We start from the raw sequence: 24,859 nt of genomic DNA, 5'->3' as shown, positions 1-24,859 counted from the left end.
GGGAAATGATGAACAAAAGAATCGAGAGAAAACCTTGAAATAACAAATGACAAGCCCATTTACTATACTGTTGGTCCATCAAAGAAGGTCACAAGGAGGGACGTATGCTCGAGACATGTCTTAGCACCCGTCGTCTTACTTCAGTGAGCCCCTAAGGACCTTCGGTAACAATCCTTCAAACGAAAGCGAAAAGTTATAGTTGTCTTCCATTTGACTTTGCAGAAGGTGGCCGGCACTGTTTTCGCAGTCAGCCATCTCAACAAGACCGTTTCTACAGCACCATCCACTGTCTGATTTGAAAATGTTTCCTGTACGACAGCTCGTTTTTACCTTGTTTACAGGTAGGCTATGAATATACTACATGGTCTACATGCGTATGTAAGATCCTTCATGGTTCACCGTTGCCCTACTGTTCTTCGGCAAAAACCATGTGCTCTTTACAAATGACTGGTGCGCTATCGACGCTCGAACAAACGAAAAACCTTCGGAACAAACACAAAATTCAAATTGTTTACTGCTCGCCGATTTGCATAATGTCGTTCTCTTGACGCACTGTTTATGTGTAAATCGTCGTGTTCGTCGGGTATTCAGAACCCCATAGTTATCCATGTGCTTTAATCTTTCGCTTAAGAAACAAATGAAGTGTTTTAGTAACGATAAGCTTTCTTCCTCAGAGGAAAGGAGTTTTCCTGCATCAGGAACCAATCTACCTTTGTATTTACGTGCTTAAAATTGTGTACGTCATGTTGTCAATTTGTCTTGCGCTTGATTTGAACTAAAACGACGAGTTCGTCGGTGCCCTTAAAGAAAACCAAACAACTGCCTTCAATTAAAGCGAATACGTCCGCTTTATACGGTAATATTGCTTCACTCTGATGTATTTGAAATGGCCCAAATATTTACATGTTGTCTCGGCATGGTAAAAAAAATTCTGGTGGGTCACGCTATCTTACCTCCGAGAAATGGTTTGTACACAACGAAGAAACCGGATCAGTCATAACTTAACCCCGTCTAAATAAAGACGTTTAATACTGAAGGAGTAAGTACTACTAAATAAGTAAAGTGTTTGACGAAGTGAAGAAGTAAGTACAAGTAAAGTAAAGTGGTAACTTTACTTCCAAAAGAAAGACGTGTTCATTAAGTATTTGCCATCGAGAAAGACAGTCTTCGACTTGTAAACACGTAGTTAATAAGTCCTTATACCAACACATTATAAAGGGGGTAGCCTACACGCAGGATATAAAGGGAGCGAAAGGCTGCTATTACATTTTGTTTTTGTACCTGCTATTGCTATTCGAGTTTGCTATGGCAGTAACATCCACTGATATTTTTCAAGGCTTAGAAGACAATAAACAATAACAAACAAACCACAGCATAATAGCTAGCTAGCTAGCTATAGGTTCTACAAAGCCAAGATATAACCTTTTCAAGTTTCACCTCTAGAGTTTCTAAAATAACTTGCACTGTAATAAGAAGAGGGTCTGAATGGGGGTCAGTGTTTAGTGTTATCTACTCATAATTTTTAGTGTTTGCTGTTAAATTGGCCAACTTTTTTTTTGTGGTTTACTGTTTCCGGAGAAAATACTGTAAATTGTTTGGAACGTTTTTTGTGAAGAACCCATAGCATTTTTGCATTGTAAATTCTTACTGTGCTCTTCGAAATCGGTAATGGCCGTTTTTACACTAGAGACGAGTTACCCGTCTAGACGAGCTTCGGCAAAAATTTGTTGCTAGTCAGGTAACGCGTCTCTAGTATAAAGACGGGCACAAGACGAGTTACCCGTCTAGACGAGCTACTTTTCGAAATACGTCTTGAAAGACGGACAACGAAAGGAAGCTCTTTTAGACGGGTAACGCGTCTTGTGCCCGTCTTTATACTAGAGACGCATAACCAGACGAGCAACAAAATTTTTGCCGAAGCTGGTCTAGACGGGTAACCCGTCTCTAGTATAAAAACGGCCAATAAAATCACTCATCAACTTTGAGCCCGTGCTGTGTGTTCTCCACGGAAACCTTCGGTAGTCTTTGGACATCTTCGGTAGTCCCCAGAAATCTTCGATAGTCTTCGGAAATCTTTCGAAACGATCGAGAATCGTTGGAAAATGGCCGAAAACGTCTTGATATACCTAAAAAAATATTGGCCTTTTTGGAGCCATTTTTGCTTCTTTCTGGATAAAATTTACTGATACAGTGAATGCTAGAGCAAGAATGCCTAAAATTTTATTATTTCTTGTTACAGAGCAGACAGAGCCAAAAAATTTAGTGTTTTGTGTTATCGAGGTACCCCTTTTCAGACCCTGTTAGAATTGAGCAACCAAAGTTCAAAGAGGTAGGATCCAATAACAAATGAGATAACTGTCAAATTACAAGAATCCAGACATTTATATTATAGACTACCTTTGAGAATAAAAAGTAATGTGTCAAATGCAGCTTCAATTACATTTATAACTTTTTCACTGTTAACAGGATTTCTCTTTTGTGGACAACAGTACGCTTATGGAGGCAAGTATTGTTGTAAACGCATGTTGTTACTTGTTTATATATACTGTATTATCCTCCTTAAGTTGCCCTCTCCACTTAACCAAAATGCTTACAAATTTCAAAACATGCAATAGTGTTATTGCTTTTTACTTTAATTCGACTTTTGTTAAGAGTAATAACTACTTGATGTCACTGTCAAACCCAGAAGGGGATTCCCTTCCAAAAAATATTGCACAAAAATTTAAATGACGGAGGTGAATTCAGAGATCCTGAATGTTACTAGAATGTCTGAAAAAATTCATTTTGACCGTGAATAAGATGTACCAATTCGAACAAACAAAGACAACCTTTATTTTTGCAACTTCTAATAAAATGACGAAAACTGGAGAAATACCAATACTCGGAAAACTCGAGGATGAATGGTACTAGCATACTAGGAGGGATTAAAACCGGAAAAGCCTTGAGAGTAACTTACAAAGAGAGATCCGGCCAGTTGGTAACTAACGATTATCAAGTTAATGATATGGGAAAACCTCATTTGCATTTACCTTCAACACACATTAATTAACATATGCGACTACAAAAAACTAGTTTCGTCGGAAGACCTTCTCAGTTGGTAACCATATGCTGTTAAGAATTATAAATTTCAGACGACTTCATATAATATTGCACAAAGAATAACCCTAGTATCTAGGCAACTGCAACGCTATATAATCCAAAATACAAAAAAAATTGAAACGAAATCTAAAATAACAACGACAGTAGTAGTAAACATAGCAGTAACTCAAAACAGCATAGAAAATATATATCCAAAGAAGAGGAAACCAGAGTTCAGAGTTCAGTTTCTATTGTACAATAAAAAAAAATAAAGAAATGTTTGCAGCTTGAATTTCACGATTGAAAAAGCTGGAACTTGTATCTTATAAAAGCCAGAAGGCGACATTTTGCAATATCTTGATATCTTGCCGTTATAACATTTTTGCAATTTGTTTTGTAGAATGCAATGGATTAACTACATTCCTCAACTCATCACAGAATGGCTCATTCGATATGTACATGGATAGTCTTAGTAACCGGAGTTGCACCTGGCTGATAACAGCTTCCATTGGCCAGCGAGTTCTAATCTACTTTACAAAATTTCACTTGCCATACTGCTCCGATTATTATTCAAGCAGTGTCACCATAACTGACGGAACATCTCCGTGGAGTTCTCGTCTGGCCAAATACTGTGGCAGAGATCTTCCGCGTCCAGTTTACTCCTCAGGAAGACAAATTCTGATCACCTTCCAGCCGTCACTTGACTATGCACATTTTACGCTACGGTACTCAACGCTTTCCCAACAGTCATCAAGTAGGTTCTTAAACGTTTTCTGAATTATGTATTGGAGAATATCGCGAACGTTTCATTAAGCCGAATATTCTCTTAAAAAAACGTTTTAAACAGTTCAAATCGTTCATAATCAACTGAACGGAACTAACGGACAAGGAAATTGAAACTGTATCAAAGAATGATAACGATGTACCATTTTTGGAAAACGCACAGTATATCGCCATTTTACTATTTCTTTTATTTAGCGAAAATGAAACATGAGATGGTAACTGCATTGTAATATGTAATGGAATGTTATTTTCTCATATATATCCCCTCTTCCCCGCCACCGGTTATAGAATAATCAGTAAGAGCAATGAACGATTTCAGGTATACTCCCGGATGTGAACACCCCACCCCTTCCAATCTGTATCTCTTTCCAAATATACTTCTATGACCTTCTGAGAAATAACCCAACTACAAGTTCATTTAAGTTTAGAGAATGCATCTTTGTCTTTCACAATGAATGTGGCTGAAAACACATCATTAGAAAAGGAATCTTATGTATGTTATTATCAATGAGTTTCTTTGTTCGTAGTGTCGACACAGCCTCCTTACAATGCATAATTTTGATTGCATCTGCTTTGTTAAGCCAGTTTTCTGTTCTGGTAATGCTTTTTAGAATATTCGTTTTGATTCCAGTTATAATTCCCTTGTCACCTCCCCGTGGTTATAAGTCCACTCAAAAACCTTGGAGCTTTACAAGGAGATGGTCAATGTTTTGAAGCTATATTATCGAAACGCTAGAGGCTGTTGCACCTGTCATCGTCTCTGTTAGTGTCTCTGTTATTCCTTTCATGCAATTCGAAGATGATATTTGAAATGTCACTGCTTATTTCAAATGTTAATTCCAAACTTCTTCCAAACTTCTTTCTTGTCTCCTTTATTCCAAACCTCATCCTTGCACTTACGACAGATGGATGAATGATTTCTTTAAAGCAGGACCAATTAAAGTGACCGAAATGGCTCAGGTGTTTACGAGGGCAAGAGATCTAATTTAGGGTTAAAATGGCAGGAATGCCAGTAGCGCTATATACCGCTCTTGTTAACATGTACATTGTTATTTCAGGTTGTCCGTCAATCGACCCTGGAGCCTCCTTTGGCGTCATTTACAGCCCAAATTTTCCTTGGTACAACACGAACAGCAAATTGTGTGATTGGAGCTTCAAAGTGCTAAACAGTTATGACCGAATCAATATAAATTTCACGTATATTCAACCAGACGGAAACTGCAAGGCCTACGTGGAGATATTAAATATCTACGACGATGTAATAAGAACAGTAACGCTTTGTACCACTCCAGTCTCGATAACGTATTCTTTTACCATTCGTGTTCGTTACTATCCAGACTTTACCTCTTCATCATTTCTGGCATTTTATCAGAGAGGAGACAACGTTCCAGTCCCTTGGACTACATATGCTCCACCCTGGTACACAACTCAGTCCCGCAAAGGCTGCCAGACATATTCTGACAACAGTAAGTTGCCTTCATTGATTTTGTTTCCGATCTCAGTTTGTCTAGAGATAATGACGTCAAAATGAAGTAGGGACAAAAAAAGTAGCTCAAGTGAGTCACCGGTGTTTGTCGTCTTCTGTGCATTTATAACGGAGTAGACAGCCGCAAAATGCCAGCAATTTGCTTTACATATAACAAAATATTTCAGTCATACGTACATTCGAGCCTCTGCTAGCTAGGCGGCCACGTAAAATGTCGAGCCAGGTACCGATTAGTTACACGAAGGCTGATTACACTGTGTGAAAATGCGGGAACATATTGTTTTTCTGTGGCTCAATCTGTGCTCAAACGCATGGATAAACCATGTTACGATCGAGTCATAAAAATGCATGAGATAGAATACATTTTGGCAATATTCTGATTCTAACGATCAAATTAACAAAGAATACATTCTGATAAACTGCATGAAGTGTGTTCAATCGGGTCATGCTCTATACAAGTGGTAAGTTGGTATCTGCGAAGAACAAAGTCGAAATATACTTGATACATGTAGCTCGGAAGGATAACAGGGGGTACAATTTTCAAGTTACAATTATGCTAAGCGAATAGTACATATGAGTTACGCAGTTTACAGCAAATGTTTTAATGTAATAACAACATTTATCGTTATACCGTTATTTATCGTTATATCGCATCCTCTTTTTTGATCCTTTTTTCGCCCATAGTCTGATCGAATAACTTGTCAAGTGATCGAATTAAATGAGGTAAGGTGGCTCAAAACAGTTTCCTGGACTTTTCATCACCTCAGCTTTGACGAATCAGTACTACGACTCTTTTTGAGTTGACACAACAGTTTTGGAAAAAAACAGATGCCCAATCACTGGTGAACAAGCTTTTCTTGACATTACAAGTTACCATAGCAACGGTATAACCTGTTAAAACACCTTCTTGGTGACCTCCATTTTTATGATGGAATAATGATCATTATGTTAAGATACAACTTTTGGCAAATCTGTACATGGGGTTCAGAGCCACCATAAATTTTCGAAAATTCAAGGCCAAGAAGATGCGACTTCAGATTTACTTTACTCAGTTAAGGGTATTCAAGTAAAAAACTTATTATTATGCAGTAAATTTAAATACTCTGTGGTTATCGCATTGCCTTTTAGTGTTCATTATATAAAACACCTCGAGTTTGTTATCATTGTTAACGTATTTGAACGATTTTGGACTTTTGCATTTCTCTTAGGCATTTATATACAGAGCTCCGGATCAACATCTGTAAGTTCCTCAGCAGGTCGGCGCGTGAGATACACCGTTCCACCAGACACGACCTGCACGTGGCAAATTGCGACAACGGAGGGTTACACCCTTGAGCTGAAGTTTGACGAAATGTCTATATCTGGCAAATACAGCTGTTATGAATGTTCATGTGGATATGTAAGAGTGATGGATGGATATGGATCATCTGCTCGGTCTCTTGGCACTTTTTGCGATGAAAACATTCCAAGTGTTGTGTCATCTACAGGAAACCACATGTTCATTAAATATTATGCCCAACGCGAATTTGACTACTTTAAAGCATCAATCAATTCCAGGGAAACACAAGGTATCTTCTTATTCAATATTGTTCTATATTCCCAGGTATCTTCTTATTCAATATTGTTCTATATTCCCTATTTGGGTTTTTACCCTTCTTGAGTCTTGCAGGCAACATTTGCCTATTTAAGCGACAACGTCATGACGGCATTAATTAAGTCGACCGGATCTTTTAGTCTGTTTTTAGTTTGCGCGCGATCGAACGCAGAGATAGTGATCAGAAATCAAGTTTAACTCAACAAGAAATCGCCGCGTAGAGCACAAAAGCAAGATACTCACCTGCAAATTAAAGCCTGTTTCAAGCATTCGGTTAGTGGGGAACGGCGCGAAAAGTAAACGGGGAGCAAAAGATAAAGAAGGAAGCGAACGCATGGAACAGGCTAGTGCAGTTAAAAGGAACAATACGAAGTATAAACAAAAGAGGCCAATAGCCCATTCCCTCTATAGCGCGCGCCTGCAGGGAATCACGGTAGTTGTATTCATCAAACCATGCGCGAGACTCAGCAACAATGCACGTTGCTAAGTCTCGCGCATGGTTTGATGAATACAAATACCGTGATTCCCTGCAGGCGCGCGCTATAGAGGGAATCGGCTATTATTATCGATGAGTTCTATAAGATTATTAAGTAAACAGAAATTCCATTTGACCTTCTTATTCTTTTACCAACATCCCTACTGTACTGAACATTCTAACTTGTGCCAATTCTAATCACTTCGCAGTTAGATAACAGTCAACGCACAATTTGTCAGCTACTTTTATCTCCTGAAAACTATTGATGTTATTGAAGACCCCCTTGTGAAACTTATCGCTTCTGCATGGATTGCGTGCCATTTATTAAGAATCATGTAACCGCCTAAATTTTTTTAAGGGGAACTTTTTTAACCAACCCGAGACAGATGTATCACCCATAAATGTAATAAAAACCATAAATGTAATACCAACCATAAATGTAATAAAAATTGACCATAAATGTAATACTAACCATAAATGTAATAACTTTTAACCACAAATGTAATAAATCCACTAACCATAAATGTAATGAAATTTGCCCATAAATGTAATAAAGTGAACAACCATAAATGTAATAAGGCTTAACCATAAATGTAATAAACTGGCTACGACTTCCAAGTAAGGGGCCACAAACTTTTCGAGAAATTGACTATTCGATTATACCCCTAAAGGCCTGGCTCAAGCTCTTTGTGACCCCTTAAAGAAACAAACATTCAGCAACCAGCGGGAGTCGCGTTAGGCCTGTCTCATTTTATATTATCACTTGTGACCTTTTTTTGACAGTGCTCCGTTCCGCTGTGTTGCACGAGATTATCTTGATCGCAAAAAAATCTATGCTATAGTCAAACGCACGCTGTGCAATATACTGTATACCAAATGAAGCCTTTCTTCATTATGTGGAACACTACTCTCGCACGGCTAAACAAGAACCACTTTTTAGCATCAGAACTGACCATTAACGGTCAAAAATGCGAAAAAAAGCCTTCTAAACAAACACACTTAAGCACGGATCGAAACTACATTAACACAATTGGTCCAGTTAAGTGGGCCAATCAAAAAACAGAATTTTCGATCCTGCAGATAAGTACAAAAAGGCAAATCGAATGATTTCAAATCATTCGATGAGACTTTAACATAAAGGAGTAACTGATGAGGTCCACTGAAGGACCGAAACTCGAGTCTTGCTTAAGATAAAGCATTTGCCAAGAGACATCGTTGCAGCATCCTAGAGACTTCAAATGCAGTGTTCAAACTGCTATAGAATTTATTTGCTGGATGCAAGTAACGCAACAAAACAGATAAAAAACAATGGAGGTAAAGTGTTATAGCTCCCAGAGCACAAATCACAACCACTCAAACTAAGGGGAGCTTAAAAACAAAGAAACCATCGCTCGCAATGCTTAGAGACTGCATAAGCCTTTAAAAGAATCGGATCTTAGACCCTCACAACCGTGGTAACGAAACGTTATCATACGAACTAACTGCCACTGTTGACAGTTAGAAATCCACTGATCCGATAGAAGGCTACAACACTTTAAAGGCTATTAAGAATCTCTGAACAAACAGGAGCCAATAAACCTAACGAATATGCCACAGAGCTAGCAAACACAATGGCATAAAGATCATCATTGAAATGGCTCGAGAGAGCGTTAATTAAATCCTCCGTTTACAGATCGAAGGCTAACATTCAGCAACCAGCGGGAGTCGCGTTAGGCCTGTCTCATTTTATATTATCACTTGTGGCCCCTTACTTGGAAGTCGTAGCCAGTTTATTACATTTATGGTTAAGCCTTATTACATTTATGGTTGTTCACTTTATTACATTTATGGGCAAATTTCATTGCATTTATGGTTAGTGGATTTATTACATTTGTGGTTAAAAGTAATTACATTTATGGTTAGTATTACATTTATGGTCAATTTTTATTACATTTATGGTTGGTATTACATTTATGGTTTTTATTGCATTTATGGTGATACAACGGACACATGTTTAAGCACACAGTCGCGTGTCATTGGGCGCCTCTTTATGTGTAATGTTTTAAGTCAACAAAAGTTGCCTCCACATTGGCGTCCTTACTCATTTCATCATTTTTTACATTCTGGTGTTTTTATAACTGCAGTTTGTCATTTTAATGATGTTAAGATCACATGACCAACTGATGGAAAAAAAGTGATGATGATAGACCTTTCCTGCATTACGCTTCCATGCCCGCGAAAAATGGGAACAAGTTGATGCTGGGGTAGACTGAAATACAGTAAATATATGATAACTGTTCACTCGAGCCTCTAATTAAAACGGTTGTTCGCGGGATTCGAAGTGTAATGCGGAAAGGTCTATTCATAGCTTGTTGAAAATGAAAGTAACGACAAATTATAAAATAAGGCCATCTGTAAGTTTTGTTGGTTTTCAAGGTATTTGATCTCCTTGTTACTTCGATGTCAAAACATGGATTGTGCGAAAATTAAACTTAATCTGTTACACTTCTTAATAAAATTATACAGCTGTCAAAGGTTGCTATGGACTAGCATCCCTCTGGGGGGGGGGGGGTAGAATTACTCCTAGTCGCTTCATGCTACTGAAACCAGGATAAGCTGTGACCTGATGGGTGACTAGGTTCTACCACAGACTTTTCAGTTTACCTGTCCATAGGAAGCGTAAAGGGGTACGTAACAATACCGAAAGGTAGAACAGCTAAAAGTAAAAACGCAAACTTACACGAAACCAGGGCGCCATGCTTCAATAAATACCTTTCGGGATTGTCGCGTGCACTTTTGTGCTTTTTTCCGACAACCTTTTCGAAACAGCTGTACACGATAAACTGATAGCAATTGTAACGTTGCAAGTATGAGGTAAATACGTCGATTATTGAACCAAATACTTCATTTTGAAAAACGGTAAATTTGCAGACGTTTGTAAACAATGCAACTTTTACATGCAGCATTTGAAGCTGTTTTAGACACTTTTCCTATCACATTTAGCAAGATAACTAAATTTTACATGCTTTATCTAGCAAGGATATCAGTTCTGAAATTGGTTAATTCAGCGAAGTATGTAAGTATGCTTGGATGACAAACTTAGTAATAATTACAATGGTAAAAGAGTATAGTGGAAAAACAACCAGTCACATTATATTTATAACGTTGAAATCGAACTACTAAATGAATGAAATAAATTATTATTCTTATCTTTAAGCCCACCGATATCGTATTGCTGGCATTGTGGTGCCCATTGTTATTGGAATTGTTCTTTTTGCTACCATCGTCGCCGTTATTAAATGCATCAAGATAAGACGATCAACAGGATCAGCAGGAGAACAAGGCAGTGCCCAGGTTCCCTTCCTACTTGAACCTATTGAGTCTTCTCCCGATGATGAAGAAATGATTGACTTGACTCAGGAAGAGAACAACACGGCCTCTGGAACGACTGAGACAGTCTAAGTGGCTGTAATAAGCCTGGTAGAAGACGTGGTCTTCTTAACTTAAGTTTGAAGTACGAACTCCTAAAAACTAATTTTCTTTAATACAAGCGCTACTGTAATCCCGACAAAACAGATCTCAATTGTCGAGGGGAATAAAGCCGTTCAGTATAAGAGAAATCTGAGGGGGAATAGGCCACTGGCTTCCCCGGTTTATCTTTAGAAATAGGAAAAGCGTCCAAGGCGGACTCTGGCTTGTGGTGAATGTGCTTATGCCTTATAACTCCGTATGGTTCTTCTCTTTTCAAGTCGGTTAACAATGAAAGAAAGTGTTCTCAGAAGAGCTCTGTAAGACGCTTCTGATGATCATCAGCTGCGACTACGGTGTAGTCAAACGACATGGCAGCATTATCGTAATGTTTATATTTTGTTAAAAGTAGGCTTCCTAGTCAACCTGATAACAGCTAAAGTGTGTATCAATGCCCGATTCCCTCTATGGCGCGCGCCTGCAGGGAATCATGGTAGTTGTATTCATCAAACCATGCGCGAGACTTAGCAATGATGAATACAACTACCATGATTCCCTAAAGTGTGCAACAATTGTGCTTGGCTTATGCATACATATGACAAATTTTTGTTATCGTCACACCAATCATGACACTAAAGCTGCTATCAACAACCATTCAAATTTCCGCTACTTATGCTTTTGCTGCAAACATGTATATCATGATAGGTCGTTGACTAAGCGCGAGGTCAAGATGACTGCTTACTGGCCTCGTCATTTTTTGTTGTGTCCAACCACCCCGCAACGAAAAGAACAAGTTCAGTCTCTAGTTATCATCTCCGAGCAGGCTTAGTCAACAAAGGATTTATTATACAATGGCATAAAAACACCATTTAGTGCGGGACACGGCAGGCAATCTCGAGCTAGCTCCATCTTGCCCGCTCGGGTAGCCAGTCATATCACAGCACAGGATCTGGTTTATCTCGCCCGCTTTCGACGAATACGTATCTTATATGGCCATTGTATTTTCTCGTAGACGTATTTATATGATTCGGAGTCTTTTTGTTGACATTGCATACGGGTTATAATCATTTCGCTGTTTTTAAAAACGTACAAAGTACTTGTTTCTTATTGTAACAGAAATTGATAGAGAATTAGTCACTGTGGACTAACTTTACAATTTTTTTTAATGTTCAGTTCTTCAGTTCATTCTTATTGCCAGTTTTGTAATTTTAACGTGGTACATTTTTATTTTAAATTTATTGTAGTTTAAATATACTTTTTAGACTTAAAAGAGCGTCAGCAATTATTTATTTTTTCTTTTATTACTGGTTACAATCAGAGCGTTTTTACACTCTCCATTTTAAAAAACACTACGCCATCCGGCTAACGCACAAACTACAGTAAAATTATACACATCTATATCTTAGATCTTGAGTGTTAGTTATGGCTTGTAATTAAACAATGCGTAGAGGACTTATGACCATTTGTCTGATCCATGCGACAACAATGGCATGGAGTGTTCTTGTTCCGACAACGAAAAGTGTCCTTCCATGTTAGTTCTGTTCCTTATCGCCAATCAGTAACTCTTACTTCTGCATAGTCTATCAGAGGAAGAGCAGAACTTTCTTGCAGTAATCAGTAGCAGTGATGAGATGGATTGCAATAAAATGCAATCAAAAATGGAAACAAGAAATGCTATCACCATGTTCTCTGTAAAGGAGTAAATCACCTTAAGTTCTGTGTTTGAATGCTTATAGTGAATATCGCCTAGTCTTGTCACTGGCTGCAGTTTTTCTCGCAGTCTGTGTAACGTAAATGATTAGTTTAAATTTATGAACATAATGATTCTAAAAATGGTTGTCAATACAACTCGGAGCAATGGAGGTCTCCCTGCCGCAATAGGTTAGTGTTAACCGAAATGTTGGCGATTTAAGCCCACCCGGGGAAGTTTTAGTTTGGCTTAACCAGCAGCAGATTTTACTAACAGTTAGATTACGAGTTCGAGTTCTGTTTAAGTTGTTTTCTCTTTTGTAAGTAGTATCTATTCTCGTCAGATCGTTTGAGCTTAAGGCCCATATTTGCCAATAATAATTTGATTAAGACAACAATGGTGTTAAGGAGAATATTTTGAACACTCAATAAAAACTGAAGTATGTATACCAGGAAATAGCGACTGATTAATAATTGTGTTTACATTTGTATGACGTTTGTGAGAAAACAAAGGTTCACTGTCTTCTCAAAAGCTTCCTTGCTGTAATATTACAACATCATAACAATTTGAGCAACTTAGCGGGAGTTCATTTGAAACCGTCTATAATGAGTTAATTGCAAAAGATCATTACTTTCGGCGAAAATAACAAACTGCCATATTCCTTTTATCTCACAACATCTGGTTTACAAAGTCCTCGGTAACCTTTCCGTGCCTCTGGGTTTTGTAATTGAAGCCAGCCGTACTGACCTTATGGCAATCTCAACGAAAACCAAGGCAAAATACATCATAAAACAGGCCAAGGTTCGACCTTGTTGGAACAGTGTTGCTTCGTGTCACGTGACTTTTACTGCGAGAGAAACTGGCGCCGAATGCGCAAGAAAACCGCTGTATAAAAACTAAACAACTTGACTAAGACAAAGTAGATAAAGTGTATTATCTGTAAACAAGAAAGTATAGTCAAATACATGGTTTTCAGTTTTCTTTTTATGTGTGTTAAATTGGGCAAATGATTAAATAAAAGAATCGTGAGAAAGCCTTGAAATAACAAATGGCAAGCCCATAACCTTGTTACGTCACGGTTGATACATCAACGAAAAGGTATGCTCGAGACATGTCTCGAGTCATGTCACCCATCGTTTTACTTCAGTGAGCCCTGTAGGACCCTCGGACTTAATCTTTCAGACTTCAGCGAAAAGTTGTAGTTGTCTCTGTTTGACTATTTAGAAGGTGATATTGGTTTTCGCAGTCAACTGTTTTATCAAGTCAGTTTCCACAGCGGCAATAGACAGTCTGATTTGAAAATGTTTTCTGTACGACAGCTCGTTTTTACCGTGTTTACAGGTACTAACTACATGCGTTTGTTTAATCCTACATGGCTCACCATTGCCTTACTTACTGTTCTTATTTTCGGCCAAAAGCATGTGCTCTTTACAAATGTCTAAGTATCGAACAAACCAATATTGTTTCTTATCATGGAACAAATATTAAAATTCAAATTGTTCACAGATCGCCGATTTGCATGATGTTTATTTGTAAATCGCCGAGTTCAGGAATGAGAATAATGTATTATCGGGTATTCAGAACCCCATGGCTTATCCATGTGATTAAATGTTACGGTAAAGAAACAAATGACGTATTGTAGTAACGATAAGCTGTTTTTTTTTTCTTTAAGAAAAAAATCTTCCCTGTATTAGGAAGCAGTCTACCTTTCTATTTTACGTGCGCCATGTTGTCAATTTTATACGAAACGATTTTGTATTTTTAATGTTGTTTTGCGCTTGTTTCGAGTTAAAACAACGAGGCCGTCGGTGCCCTAGAGAAAACGAATTCACTGATTTCAAGTTTTAAAAGCGAGTTATACCAATATTGCTTCACTCCGATTCCTCTGATGTATTTGAAGTGGACTAAATATTTGCATGTTATCTCTCCATGTTAAGTTCTGGTGGGTCACGCTATAAGTCACGCTATCTTACCTGCAAGTAAATGGTTTGCATTCAAACTTTGCGATTTATATTCAAATGTTTAGTTTTCATCCCAAGTAAATTGTTAAATTGAATAGAAGGTAGTGGATATTTTGAACAGAATAACAATGAACGCTTTTGTTCCTCGAAGATTACAATTTTGAACTGAACTGATCGCTTCTTATAACGGGTGACCCTATTCGGCGGAATGACGGAATGATGGAACGGCACGGCGGAATGGCGGAATGGCGGAATATCCTAAAACGCGGAATGACGGAAAATCCTAAAACGCGGAATGACGGAATATCCTAAAACGCGGAATTGTGAAACATTAAAAAAAGAAGCAACAACAGCAACAAAAACAAACAAACAAAAGGAAAATTATAACTGCTAATTTTCTCAGACGACGATTAAGGCTAAGAATGTCGCTAAGAATGATTCAGGTACTTTAACTTGTGGATATTCGTCGCTGTGACAGAAAAACCAACTTGTTTACAGCGGCTGCTAGCAGTAGAAAACCAGAAAACAGTAAATATAACCCATAGACGAAGGGTTCTTTACATATCTTTTTTTAAAATCCTTCGAGGACGTCGATCTCGAGCCGGGATTTCGAGGTAGGATACTCGAGTGATCGACTGGGAGGATTTCGTAAAATTACAGCCGGTTGTCGTCCCGCTCGAGACAATGAAATGTATAAAGCCGAAGTTCTTTAACGAAGCCGTTAGAAAGAAAACGAAAGGGCCTGAAATTAACTGAGTTCGTACTGAGAAATTAAAAAAAGGAAACCCACATCAAGGGGTTTCCAGATGGTCACCCATCCAAGTACTACCCCGCCCTCCACCGCGGTCAAACGACAGAAATATGCAAAAAATAAGAAAAGTACTGCAAAGGTAAGGTTTTAATTTTCACAGTTCAAAGTTCGATACATAACCGGTATCCTAAGGGTTTACTAAGTTTTTTGGAGCTTTACTAAAAAGGTTCTACGTGTCGGACTTGTCGGCGCCATTTGTCAAAGCACCTTTGGTTCGGATGCGGAATATTTAAAAAGTAAAAACACTGGTTTACCTGAGGGAATAGGATTATGCTTTCACTCGGCAACTATTTTTATCTATCCTTGCCCGTAATAACACTTCAATTTGAACAAAAAACGGCGAAATGGAAAGAAAACCTGTCTGAGACGTTTGACCGTGGTGAAACCCCGCCCAACAGGGCTTAACTTTGGCGATCAGACGAGAACCAGTGCTTTCCTTGTGGTATCAGTCCCAGACGAAGCACAGACTTACAAGAGTCATGCAAATAAAGAACAGAAACACCTGGTTATAATGGTTCTTTTGAACGATGATTTAAGTGGATTTACACTGTTATAAGCTGATTTACGCGCCCTTTCTGATACCACATGGAAAACAACGGTTCTCGCCACTAATAACTACCCTGCAAATTTTATTCACAATCTGCGCCAACAGAGTAGACAACAAGAAACAAACGATATCGACCATCGTGGTTTTTTTATCCTCCCTTGCGCCAAAGGTTTTTCCGAAAGAATTGCAAACGTTCTTCGTGGCTTCAACATCAAGTTCGCCCATAAACCTATACGTACCATCTCGAACATACTGAAAAAACCCAAAAGACAGGATCGAGAAAGAGGATACCAGAGAAATTGTATATAAGATCAAGTGTAACGATTGCGACTGTGTTATGTTGGTCAGACATCACGCGCGCTTAAAACACGTATGAAAGAACACACAAAGGCCATCGCAACATTGGATAAAAACTCTTTGTTGGCAAAACACCATATGCTTAACGACCATCAAATAGATTTGGAGAGCGTCGAAATTGTTGACAGGTCAACGGTGTGGAAACAACGACTAATTCTTGAAGCTTGGCATTCTGTGCGAGATAGGAACGCTATAAACGAACACATAGCTCTACCAAACGTTTACAATAGCATTAAGAATCTATAAACTCATTAAGAATGCTCTAGAGACTTTTGTTGCACTCGGAAAGTTCATTTAACTTTCTCACATTCGTTACATATTTTAACAGGACGCCGTTGAACATTTGCATTTTTATCTTGCTGAAGAAGGCAACAGTAGTGGTCGAAACGTCCAAAAACAATATTTTTAGCCAGTGTCAACTTTTTTCATTCGTTTTATACGAAATTTATAACATGCCTGGCTACAACCCGAACATGCAATAGATTTATTGCTTTTAAATTTTATTTGCCTTTTTTGTAATAGCTATCTAATGGCACCGTCAAGGCTTAAGAGTCACTGTTAAAAAGAGAGGTCCGGCCAGTTGGTAACAAGCGATTATCAAGTTATCCAGTGAAATAGCTGGTACTAGTATCTTATGAAAGCCGGAAGGCCACATTTTGCAAAATCTCGATATCTTCCCATGGTAAAGTTGTTCGTATTTTGTTCTTTGTAGAATGCAATGGATTAACTACATTCCTCAACTCATCACAGAATGGCTCATTCCATATATACATTGCTAGTCATAGTAACCGGAGTTGCACCTGGCTGATAACAGCTCCCATTGGCCAGCGAGTTCTAATATACTTTACAGAATTTCGCTTGCTATATTGCTATCATTGTGATTGTGACAGTGTCACCATAACTGACGGACCATATACATGGAGTTCTCGTCTGGCCAAATACTGTGGCAGCGATCTTCCGCGTCCAGTTTACTCCTCAGGAAGACAACTTTTGATTACATTCAAGCCGTCGCTTGACACCTATGATTATTTTACGCTACGGTACTCAACGCTTTTCTATCAGTCATCAGGTAGGCTCTTAAACGTATTCTTGAAGAGTATCTTTCAGCTTTGAGCTCGTAAATTCATCCCAAATGGGTCGCATATAACTTCTATCAATAGTTAACGAAGAGCTTGTCAATGTTTCGAAGCTAAATTTCCGAAAATCTAGAGACCGTTGTATCTTTCGTCTTCGCTATAGGTTTCTCTAGCTCGTAATGAGGAGGCAAACAAGTTTATTCCTCACATGAAATACGGAGATAAAAAAATCTTTGAAATGTCACTGCTCATTCCAAAAAATGCGACAAATAAGATCAGTGGGTCTTAATACTAAAGAAAAAGATGAATCAGTTCTTAATAACAGCACCAATTTTAAATGACGGAAATGCACACGTGTCTACGAGACCATAAGATCTAATTAAGGATTAAAATTACAGGGTTGCTAGTAGCGCTATATACGGCTCCTGTTAACATGTACATTGTTATTTCAGGTTGCCCATCAATCGTCCCTGGAGCCCTCACTGGCGTCATTTACAGTCCTAATTTTCCTTGGTACTACCTAAACAGCAATTCGTGTGATTGGTACTTCAGCGTGCTGAACCGTTATGACCGAATCAATATAAATTTCACGTATATTCTACCATACGGAGATTGTAAGGCTTACGTGGAGTTACTTGATAGGTACAACAATCTAAAACGAGTGGTGAGCCTTTGTACCACTCCAGTCCCGTCCTCAGTATCGTATTCTGAATCCATACGTGTTCGTTACTATCCAGACTTTACTTCATCTTCATTTATGGCATTTTATCAGAGAGGATACAGCGTTCCAGTCCCTGTGACTACATATGCTCCACCCCCAACCAGGTACAGGACTCGGTCAAACACAGCCTGCCAACCATTTTCTCATAAGAGTAAGTTGTCTTCATTTATTTAGTTATTTTTTCTGTTGCAGTTTTGTGTGTCCCCCCCCGGGGGGGGATACTCAAAGAAGTTTTGTGCGGGGAGGCTCCGCCCCGAGGTCCAACCCCTTACCCTACGTATACCTTTTACCAAGAGAGGATTTTTATTTTACAGAAAAGGGTACCCCTTTCATTTATCTAAAAGACATGGCATATACCTAAAACAGGAAGTCTTGTTGTCACTTTCATGTAACGTTCATAAAATTAAAATGATACAGCCATAATGTGCGTGTGAAATCCCTACCCTTGTATATACCTGAAGCAAAAAGGTACCCCTTTTGGGCGGGGCCACCCCGTATAGACCATTATAGGGAGTACCCCCCCCCCCCCCCCCGTGTGAATCTCAACGGAAACGTAACAGTGAAACGTATAAGAAAGGAACTGTCATATACTAAGACCTGGACAGGACATTTTAAATGAGATTATATGCAACAACCAAAACCTCCTGTTCAATAAACAATCAGTTTTCAATAAGAAAATTAAGGAGGCAGGTTTTGTACATATGAGAGATATCCTTTCAAATGACGGGAAGCTTAAAGATTGGAACGTATTTAAAGAGAAAAGCCTCTCCTCGTCGGATTATTTTCTCCTATTCGGCGTTTTTAGTGCTATCCCGCCTGCGTGGAAACTTCTTATAAAAATGGAGAAGATGCATACCAAATCGATAAAACGGTCTCCGACAATGACTTTAAAGATATGACTAGTATGAGTTCTAAATCGATTTATTCGGCCCTGGTTAAACGAGTCCAAATTCCACCAACTGCTCAAGCTAAGTTTGATTCCTTATAATGTTTCCAACTCCTTGGACTGGAAAAATATTTATCAATTGCCTGGTCGAGTCACCCTTGACACGAGAAGGCGATCCTTTCAATACAAGATTTTAAATCGTATCCTCTACACAAATAGCATTTTATGTAAAATGAAATTAATTCCTTCCCCGTTATGCACCTTTTGTGGAGATCACGAAGAAACTCTGGAGCATATTTTTGTAACGTGTGTGTATACGATAGAATTTGGTCTGCCGTCATTTCTTAGCTAAACAATCATAACATTCAAGTTGATAAGCTTGACGAGATAACCATCCTCTTTGGTTGTTTCGACAACATTCCAGATAGTAATTTGTTAAACCATATAATTCTGTTAGGTAAATATACTATATATATTTGCCGTAATAAAAATATCAAACCATCGCCTTCCTTACTGAAAGCCAAAACAATTCAAATTCGAAAGCTAGAGCTTTGTATTGCGAAAAAGAACAAAAAAAAAGCTTTTCATTACAAAAAGTGGCAGAAAATGTTATTGTAAAATGCTATTGTTAACATGACATTTTTTAAGCAGTAGGATATACACATAACTAATTAGTCAAAACAAATTATAGGTGCTAGTAAGTTAAATTCACTTAGTTGAAATTAATAAGGTCTTGCTGACTGTGAAATGTAACTTGTAATTAGTGTTAGTTAGTAGTAATACGTATGTTGTTATCAGTTTGTAGCGTTAGTAGCGTGTTTGTAAATAATTTGTTTTGTAATCGCAATAAAAATGTAAAAAAAAATACTAAGACCTGGAAGATGTTTTTACTTACCTAAAGGTATTGAAGCAAAAACTCCGTTTCTTACGCGCTTAAATGTAATTCCTATGTGGTTATCGTACTTGCCTTTAGTGTTGATTATATGAAACGTTAACACGTCACGCTTTTTCGCATTGGTAACGTCTTTGAATGATTTTGAACTTTTGCATTTCCCTAAGGCATTTATCTACAGAGCTCCGGATCAACATTTGTAAGTTCCTCAGTTTCTCATGACGCTATCCACACTGTTGCACCAGATACGACCTGCACGTGGCAAATTGCGACAACCGAGGGTTACACCCTTGAGCTGACGTTTGACGACATGTCTATATCGTGCTGCTCGGACTATTTATGTGGATATGTAAGAGTGAGAGATGGTGGATCAACTGCCCGATCTCTTGGCACTTTCTGCGATGGAAACATTCCAAGTGTTGTGTCATCTACAGGAAACCAGATGTTCATTAGATTCTACGGCTATAGCAGATGGGACTACTTTAAAGCATCAATAGATTCCAAAGAAACAGAAGGTACCTTCTATTGTGACTTAATCTTGTTAATATATGTCGGCTATTTTGACGTCTAACCTCACCTCACCTTTTAGCTTAGTTGAGTCTTCCAGGCAACATTTGCTTTTTTAAGAATCATGACAGCGCCTTATTTTTACGGAAATTTTCTAAACAGTCCAAGGTAGACGCAGCCCCTTTACGTGGAGTGTTCCAAGCCAAAAGTTACCTAAGCATTGGCGTCTTTACTCATTTCATCAAACTCTTCCATTCTGGTGATTTTACGGACGAACCGTTATTTTTTTTTGGGGGGAGGGGAGCTAGGCAATTTCCCAAAAAAATCCAGCACAGTAAAAAGGCCTGGAAAAAATCAAGGGGAGCCATAGAGAAAAAATTAAAAAGTATAAAAAATCTTTAAAAAAATTGCACAACCTGTTCAGAAAAATAGTCCCCCCTTCAAAAAATGGTCCGTCCCTTATAATATAACTGCAAATTGCATTTTAACGATGTGAAGATCGCGGGACCAACTGACGCAAAAGAGCGATGACCATTCATAACTTGTTTATTATTACAGATAAAACAAAACTCAAATCACATTTTTTTTAATGATTGTGTGGACAGCAATACAAACGTCTGAAAATGGTGTAACTTTTATATGCAGCATTTGAAGCAGATTTAGACTTGTTTCCCATCAAATGTTATCAGTTTTGTAATCAGTAACGGTGTCAGCAAATATTCTGTTAGTATGCTTGGATAACAAACTTGACTAATAATTACAATAGTAAAAGAGTATAGAGGAAGAGCAAACAGTACCATTACATAAATAACGTTGGAATCGAACAGAATGACTGTAAATTTATTTATATGTATTATTATTCTTAACTTTAAGCACACCGACGACAGCGTATTGCTGGCATTGTGGTGCCCATCGTTATTGGAGTTGTTCTTTTTGCTATCATCGTCACCGTTATTAAATGCACCAAGATAAGACGATCAGAATCAACAGGACAAGAAAGCAGTTCCCAGATTCCCCTACTACTTGAACCTGTTGAGTCAACCCCAGACGATGAAGAGATGATTGACTTGACTGAAGACAACAACTCGGCCTCTGGAACGTCTGAGACAGTTTACGTGGCTTAACTCAAGTTTGAAGTATAGTACGAAGTCCTAAAACTAATTTTCTTTGATAAAAGCGCTACTTTAATTCCGACAAAGCAGATCTCAATTGTCGAGCGGAATAAAGCCGTATAAGAGAAATCTGAGGGGGGATAGGCCACTGGCTTCCCCGGTTTATCTTTAGTAATAGGAAAAGCGTCCAAGTCGGACTCTGGCTTGTGGTGAATGTGCTTATGCCTTATAACTCCGCATAGTTCTTCTCTTTTCAGTCGGTTAACAATGAAAGAAAGTGTTCTCAGAAGAGCTCTGTAAAAGGCTTCTGATGATCATCAGCGGTGACTACGGTGTAGTCAAACGACATGGCAGCGTTATCATAATGTTTATATTTTGTTAAAAGTAGGCTTCCTAGTCAACCTGATAACAGCTAAAGTAAGTATCAATTGTGCTTGGCTTATGTGCATATGACAATACTGAAACTGCTATCAACAACCATGCAAATTTTTCGCTACTTATGCTTTTCAATTTGCTGCAAACATGTATATATGGGTTGTAGACTAAGTGTATGTTGAAGATGGCTGCTTACTGGCCAAGTCATTGTTTGTTGCGTGTCCATCGTGTCCAACCACCCCGCAACGAACAGAACAAGGTCAGTATCTAGCTATCATCTCCGAGCAGGCTTAGCCAACAAAGAATTTATTATATATGGGATAAAAACACCATTTAGTGAAGGCGGACATGGCGGGCAATCTCGAGCTAGCTCCACCTTACCCGCTCGGGTAGCCAGTCATATCACAGCAAATAATGTGGTTTATCTCGCCCGCTTTCGACGAATACGTATATTGTATGGCCATTGTATTTTCTCGTAGACATATTTATATGATTCGGATGATTCGATGACATTTCACTGTTTTTAATAACGTACAAAGTACTTGTTTTTCTTTATTGTAACAAAAATTGAGAGAGAATTAGTCAGTGTGAACTAACTTTACAATTGTTTATTTGATGTTCAATTCTTCAGTTCATTCTTATTCCCACTATTGCAATTTTACCGTAGTAGATTTTTATTGTAAATTTATTGTAGTTTTAATGTACTTTTTAGACTGTAAAGAGCGTCAACGATTTTTCATTCTTTCTTTTATAACTGGTTACATTCAGAGCGTTTTTACAATCTCCATTTTAAAGAACAGCACGCCATCCGGCTAACGCTTATGCCTTGTAAATAAACAATGCGTAGAGGACTTATGACCATTTGTCTGATCCATGCGACAACAATGGCATGGATTGTTCTCTTTCTGACAACGAAAAGCGTCCTTCCATGTTTTTTTTTTTTTTTTTTTTTTTTTTTTTATTGAGAACAACAAATTTTCTTACAATACTAACAATACTTACAATACCACAAATTACTTAAACAAAACTAGCATTACTTACAATACTAACATTAACTACATTACTTACAGTTACTAACAGTACAAGAAAACATTGTTAACAATACTGACAATACCTTATATCCTAATAAAATACTGGTGTTACCTACCATATTAACATTACAAAACTTACAATACTATCTAATTTACAATACTGTATTTGCTTATTACTTATTTAAATCTACATATATATTTCTCTCTTTTTTTTTCTTTTCTTTTTCTTTTGTTTTTTGCTATGCTTTCAGTGATACTAACAATGCCTCATGCCACAATTACAGTGCAAAAAGGAAAAAAAAAAAACAGCAGAAAAACTATGCATGTATACAAATAACAATGACGCTACAGCAACTACTTAGTAAAGGAAACAGTCGACTAGATTAAATTTTTCAAAAAAAAAAAACTACATAATGGCTAGACGGATCTATAAATAAATTTCACATTTGAAAAAAAACTAAACCAACACTTGGTTTACAGAAACTAGATTGGTGGATAATTCAAACGGATAAAACATGGAGATAATTTATAGGGAAAAATGTGTAGAGGAGATTAACAGAGAAACATCTTCCACTTGTTTGTGAAGGCGGTCAAACGATTACTATGCAAAGCTATTTGTTTTTCAATTTGAATAATGGAATTCAACTTACTCAAGAAAACAGACAAACAAGGAGGCGCTCCGCCTAATTTCCGGGAGTAAAGATGATATCTCGCAATTAGAAGCACAAGATCAACGGCTGTGTTAGTCGGGATTCTTAACAGCCCCATCAAATGGAGATCTGTGAGAACAAACTCAGTCCCAAAGCCCTTTTGAAAGAGAAATTGTTTAATATCTTCCCAAAAACATTGCGTTATGGGACAGTTCAAGAAAAGATGGATGATAGTCTCTGTTTGTTTTGCACAGAAGCAACATTTATTTGAAGGTATAAGATTGATTCTCTGCAGAAAATCATTCGTGGCAATCCTCCGATGTAAGAATTTAAAATGGAAGGTTCTTAATTTGGTGGACGCCGTACAATTAAAAGCAATTGTGTATGCTACTTTCCAGTCTACCTCACAGTCGTTCTGAACATGAAGGTCTCTCAGCCATTTTACTTGGCTTCCAATGGGTGGGATTTTTTCTCTCTTTAAAAGAGAGGTATACACAAAATGATTGATCTTACTCTTAGAGGTAAGATCAGCTAAAGATACTCCTTTCATAATGTTATTGTCTGGCGTCTGAGGATTATGTAGCTTCCTTATAAATGACCTTATAGCTGAAAGAACGGCAAATGATTCAAACCATTTTAGCTCGGGGAACTTAATCCTCAGCTCGTCGTACCTAAGCAGGGTGCCATTCTCGTCCAATAAGTGGGAAATTTTGCAAATTCCGTGGTTGAACCAATGTTTATGGAAAACGGGTCGGTCGTTTATTCGAATAAGAGAATTGTACCAGATGATCTGGTCACCAACATTTACATCAGTGATGTCAGTGACATCCGTAAAATGTAACTCTGCCCAGGCTTCCAGTACCTCTTGGACGAAGGGGTTACAGACCCCTAACAAGGGGATGTCGTCTTTGTGAAGATTGCAGGTGAAAATATCCCTTCCTCCATGCTTTTTAAGACTGTCCTCGAAAACAAATTTCCATTTCCCATCATTTGTCGGATCCAGGTATTTTTGGATCCAGGAGACTTTGAGAGATTGATTGAACTTGTTTATATCAATCATTTTTAGGCCGCCCTCCTTGTAATCTTTGGTTATAAATATCCTTTTAACCTTATCTCCTTTACCATCCCAGAGAAAATCGAAAAACATTTTATTGACTTTTTGTAATGCTTCTACGGAGGTGGTTAGCGGCGTTAAAATATAGACCAGTTGGGAAACCAGGAGACTTTTAATGATGGTAATTTTTCCGATTAAACTGAGCCTCCTAAACTGCCATGATTCAATTACACTTTCTATCTTTTTGATCCTTTCCTCGTAATTGCAGCGGAGCATTGTCTTCCTGTCTGTTGCAAACCAAATTCCAAGTGCAAATACTTTTCCTT

The 24,859-nt window shown here is 38.0% G+C and overlaps 3 protein-coding genes across 4 annotated transcripts in view; all 3 read left to right on the top strand.

The window, feature by feature from the left end:
* On the top strand, positions 1-22,291 carry LOC144653175 (exoskeleton protein RP43-like). Of its 2 annotated transcripts, XR_013570692.1 has the most exons (7): positions 1-341; positions 2,467-2,502; positions 3,479-3,832; positions 4,920-5,327; positions 6,556-6,915; positions 10,613-11,571; positions 21,965-22,291. XR_013570692.1 is itself a non-coding variant. In XM_078513115.1 (6 exons), the coding sequence occupies exons 1-6, from the start codon at positions 302-304 to the stop codon at positions 10,855-10,857; spliced, it is 1,443 nt and encodes a 480-aa protein (XP_078369241.1). In that variant the 5' UTR covers positions 1-301; the 3' UTR covers positions 10,858-12,315. The 2 variants fall into 2 exon arrangements, 1 of the variants encoding a protein (XP_078369241.1); XM_078513115.1 differs by lacking the exon at positions 21,965-22,291 and having other exon boundaries at positions 10,613-12,315.
* Positions 13,723-24,859, top strand: part of LOC144653176 (tolloid-like protein 2) — a 53,364-nt gene continuing 42,227 nt past the window's right edge. Inside the window, exon 1 of the mRNA XM_078513116.1 lies at positions 13,723-13,894. Within this exon, the coding sequence (XP_078369242.1) occupies positions 13,855-13,894 (40 nt within the window). The 5' untranslated portion in view covers positions 13,723-13,854. The remainder of the gene's footprint in view (positions 13,895-24,859) is intronic.
* Positions 17,739-21,966, top strand: LOC144654088 (tolloid-like protein 1). The gene is made up of 3 exons (XM_078514195.1): positions 17,739-18,177; positions 19,972-20,319; positions 21,185-21,966. Exons 1-3 carry the CDS (start codon positions 17,739-17,741, stop codon positions 21,433-21,435), a joined length of 1,038 nt encoding a protein of 345 aa, XP_078370321.1. The 3' UTR covers positions 21,436-21,966.

Source organism: Oculina patagonica, chromosome 5 (genome assembly GCF_052425735.1).
Source record: "Oculina patagonica isolate OP01 chromosome 5, crgOcupat, whole genome shotgun sequence".
NCBI classification, from domain to species: domain Eukaryota; kingdom Metazoa; phylum Cnidaria; class Anthozoa; order Scleractinia; family Oculinidae; genus Oculina; species Oculina patagonica.
This window is presented reverse-complemented; position numbering and strand designations above follow the sequence as displayed.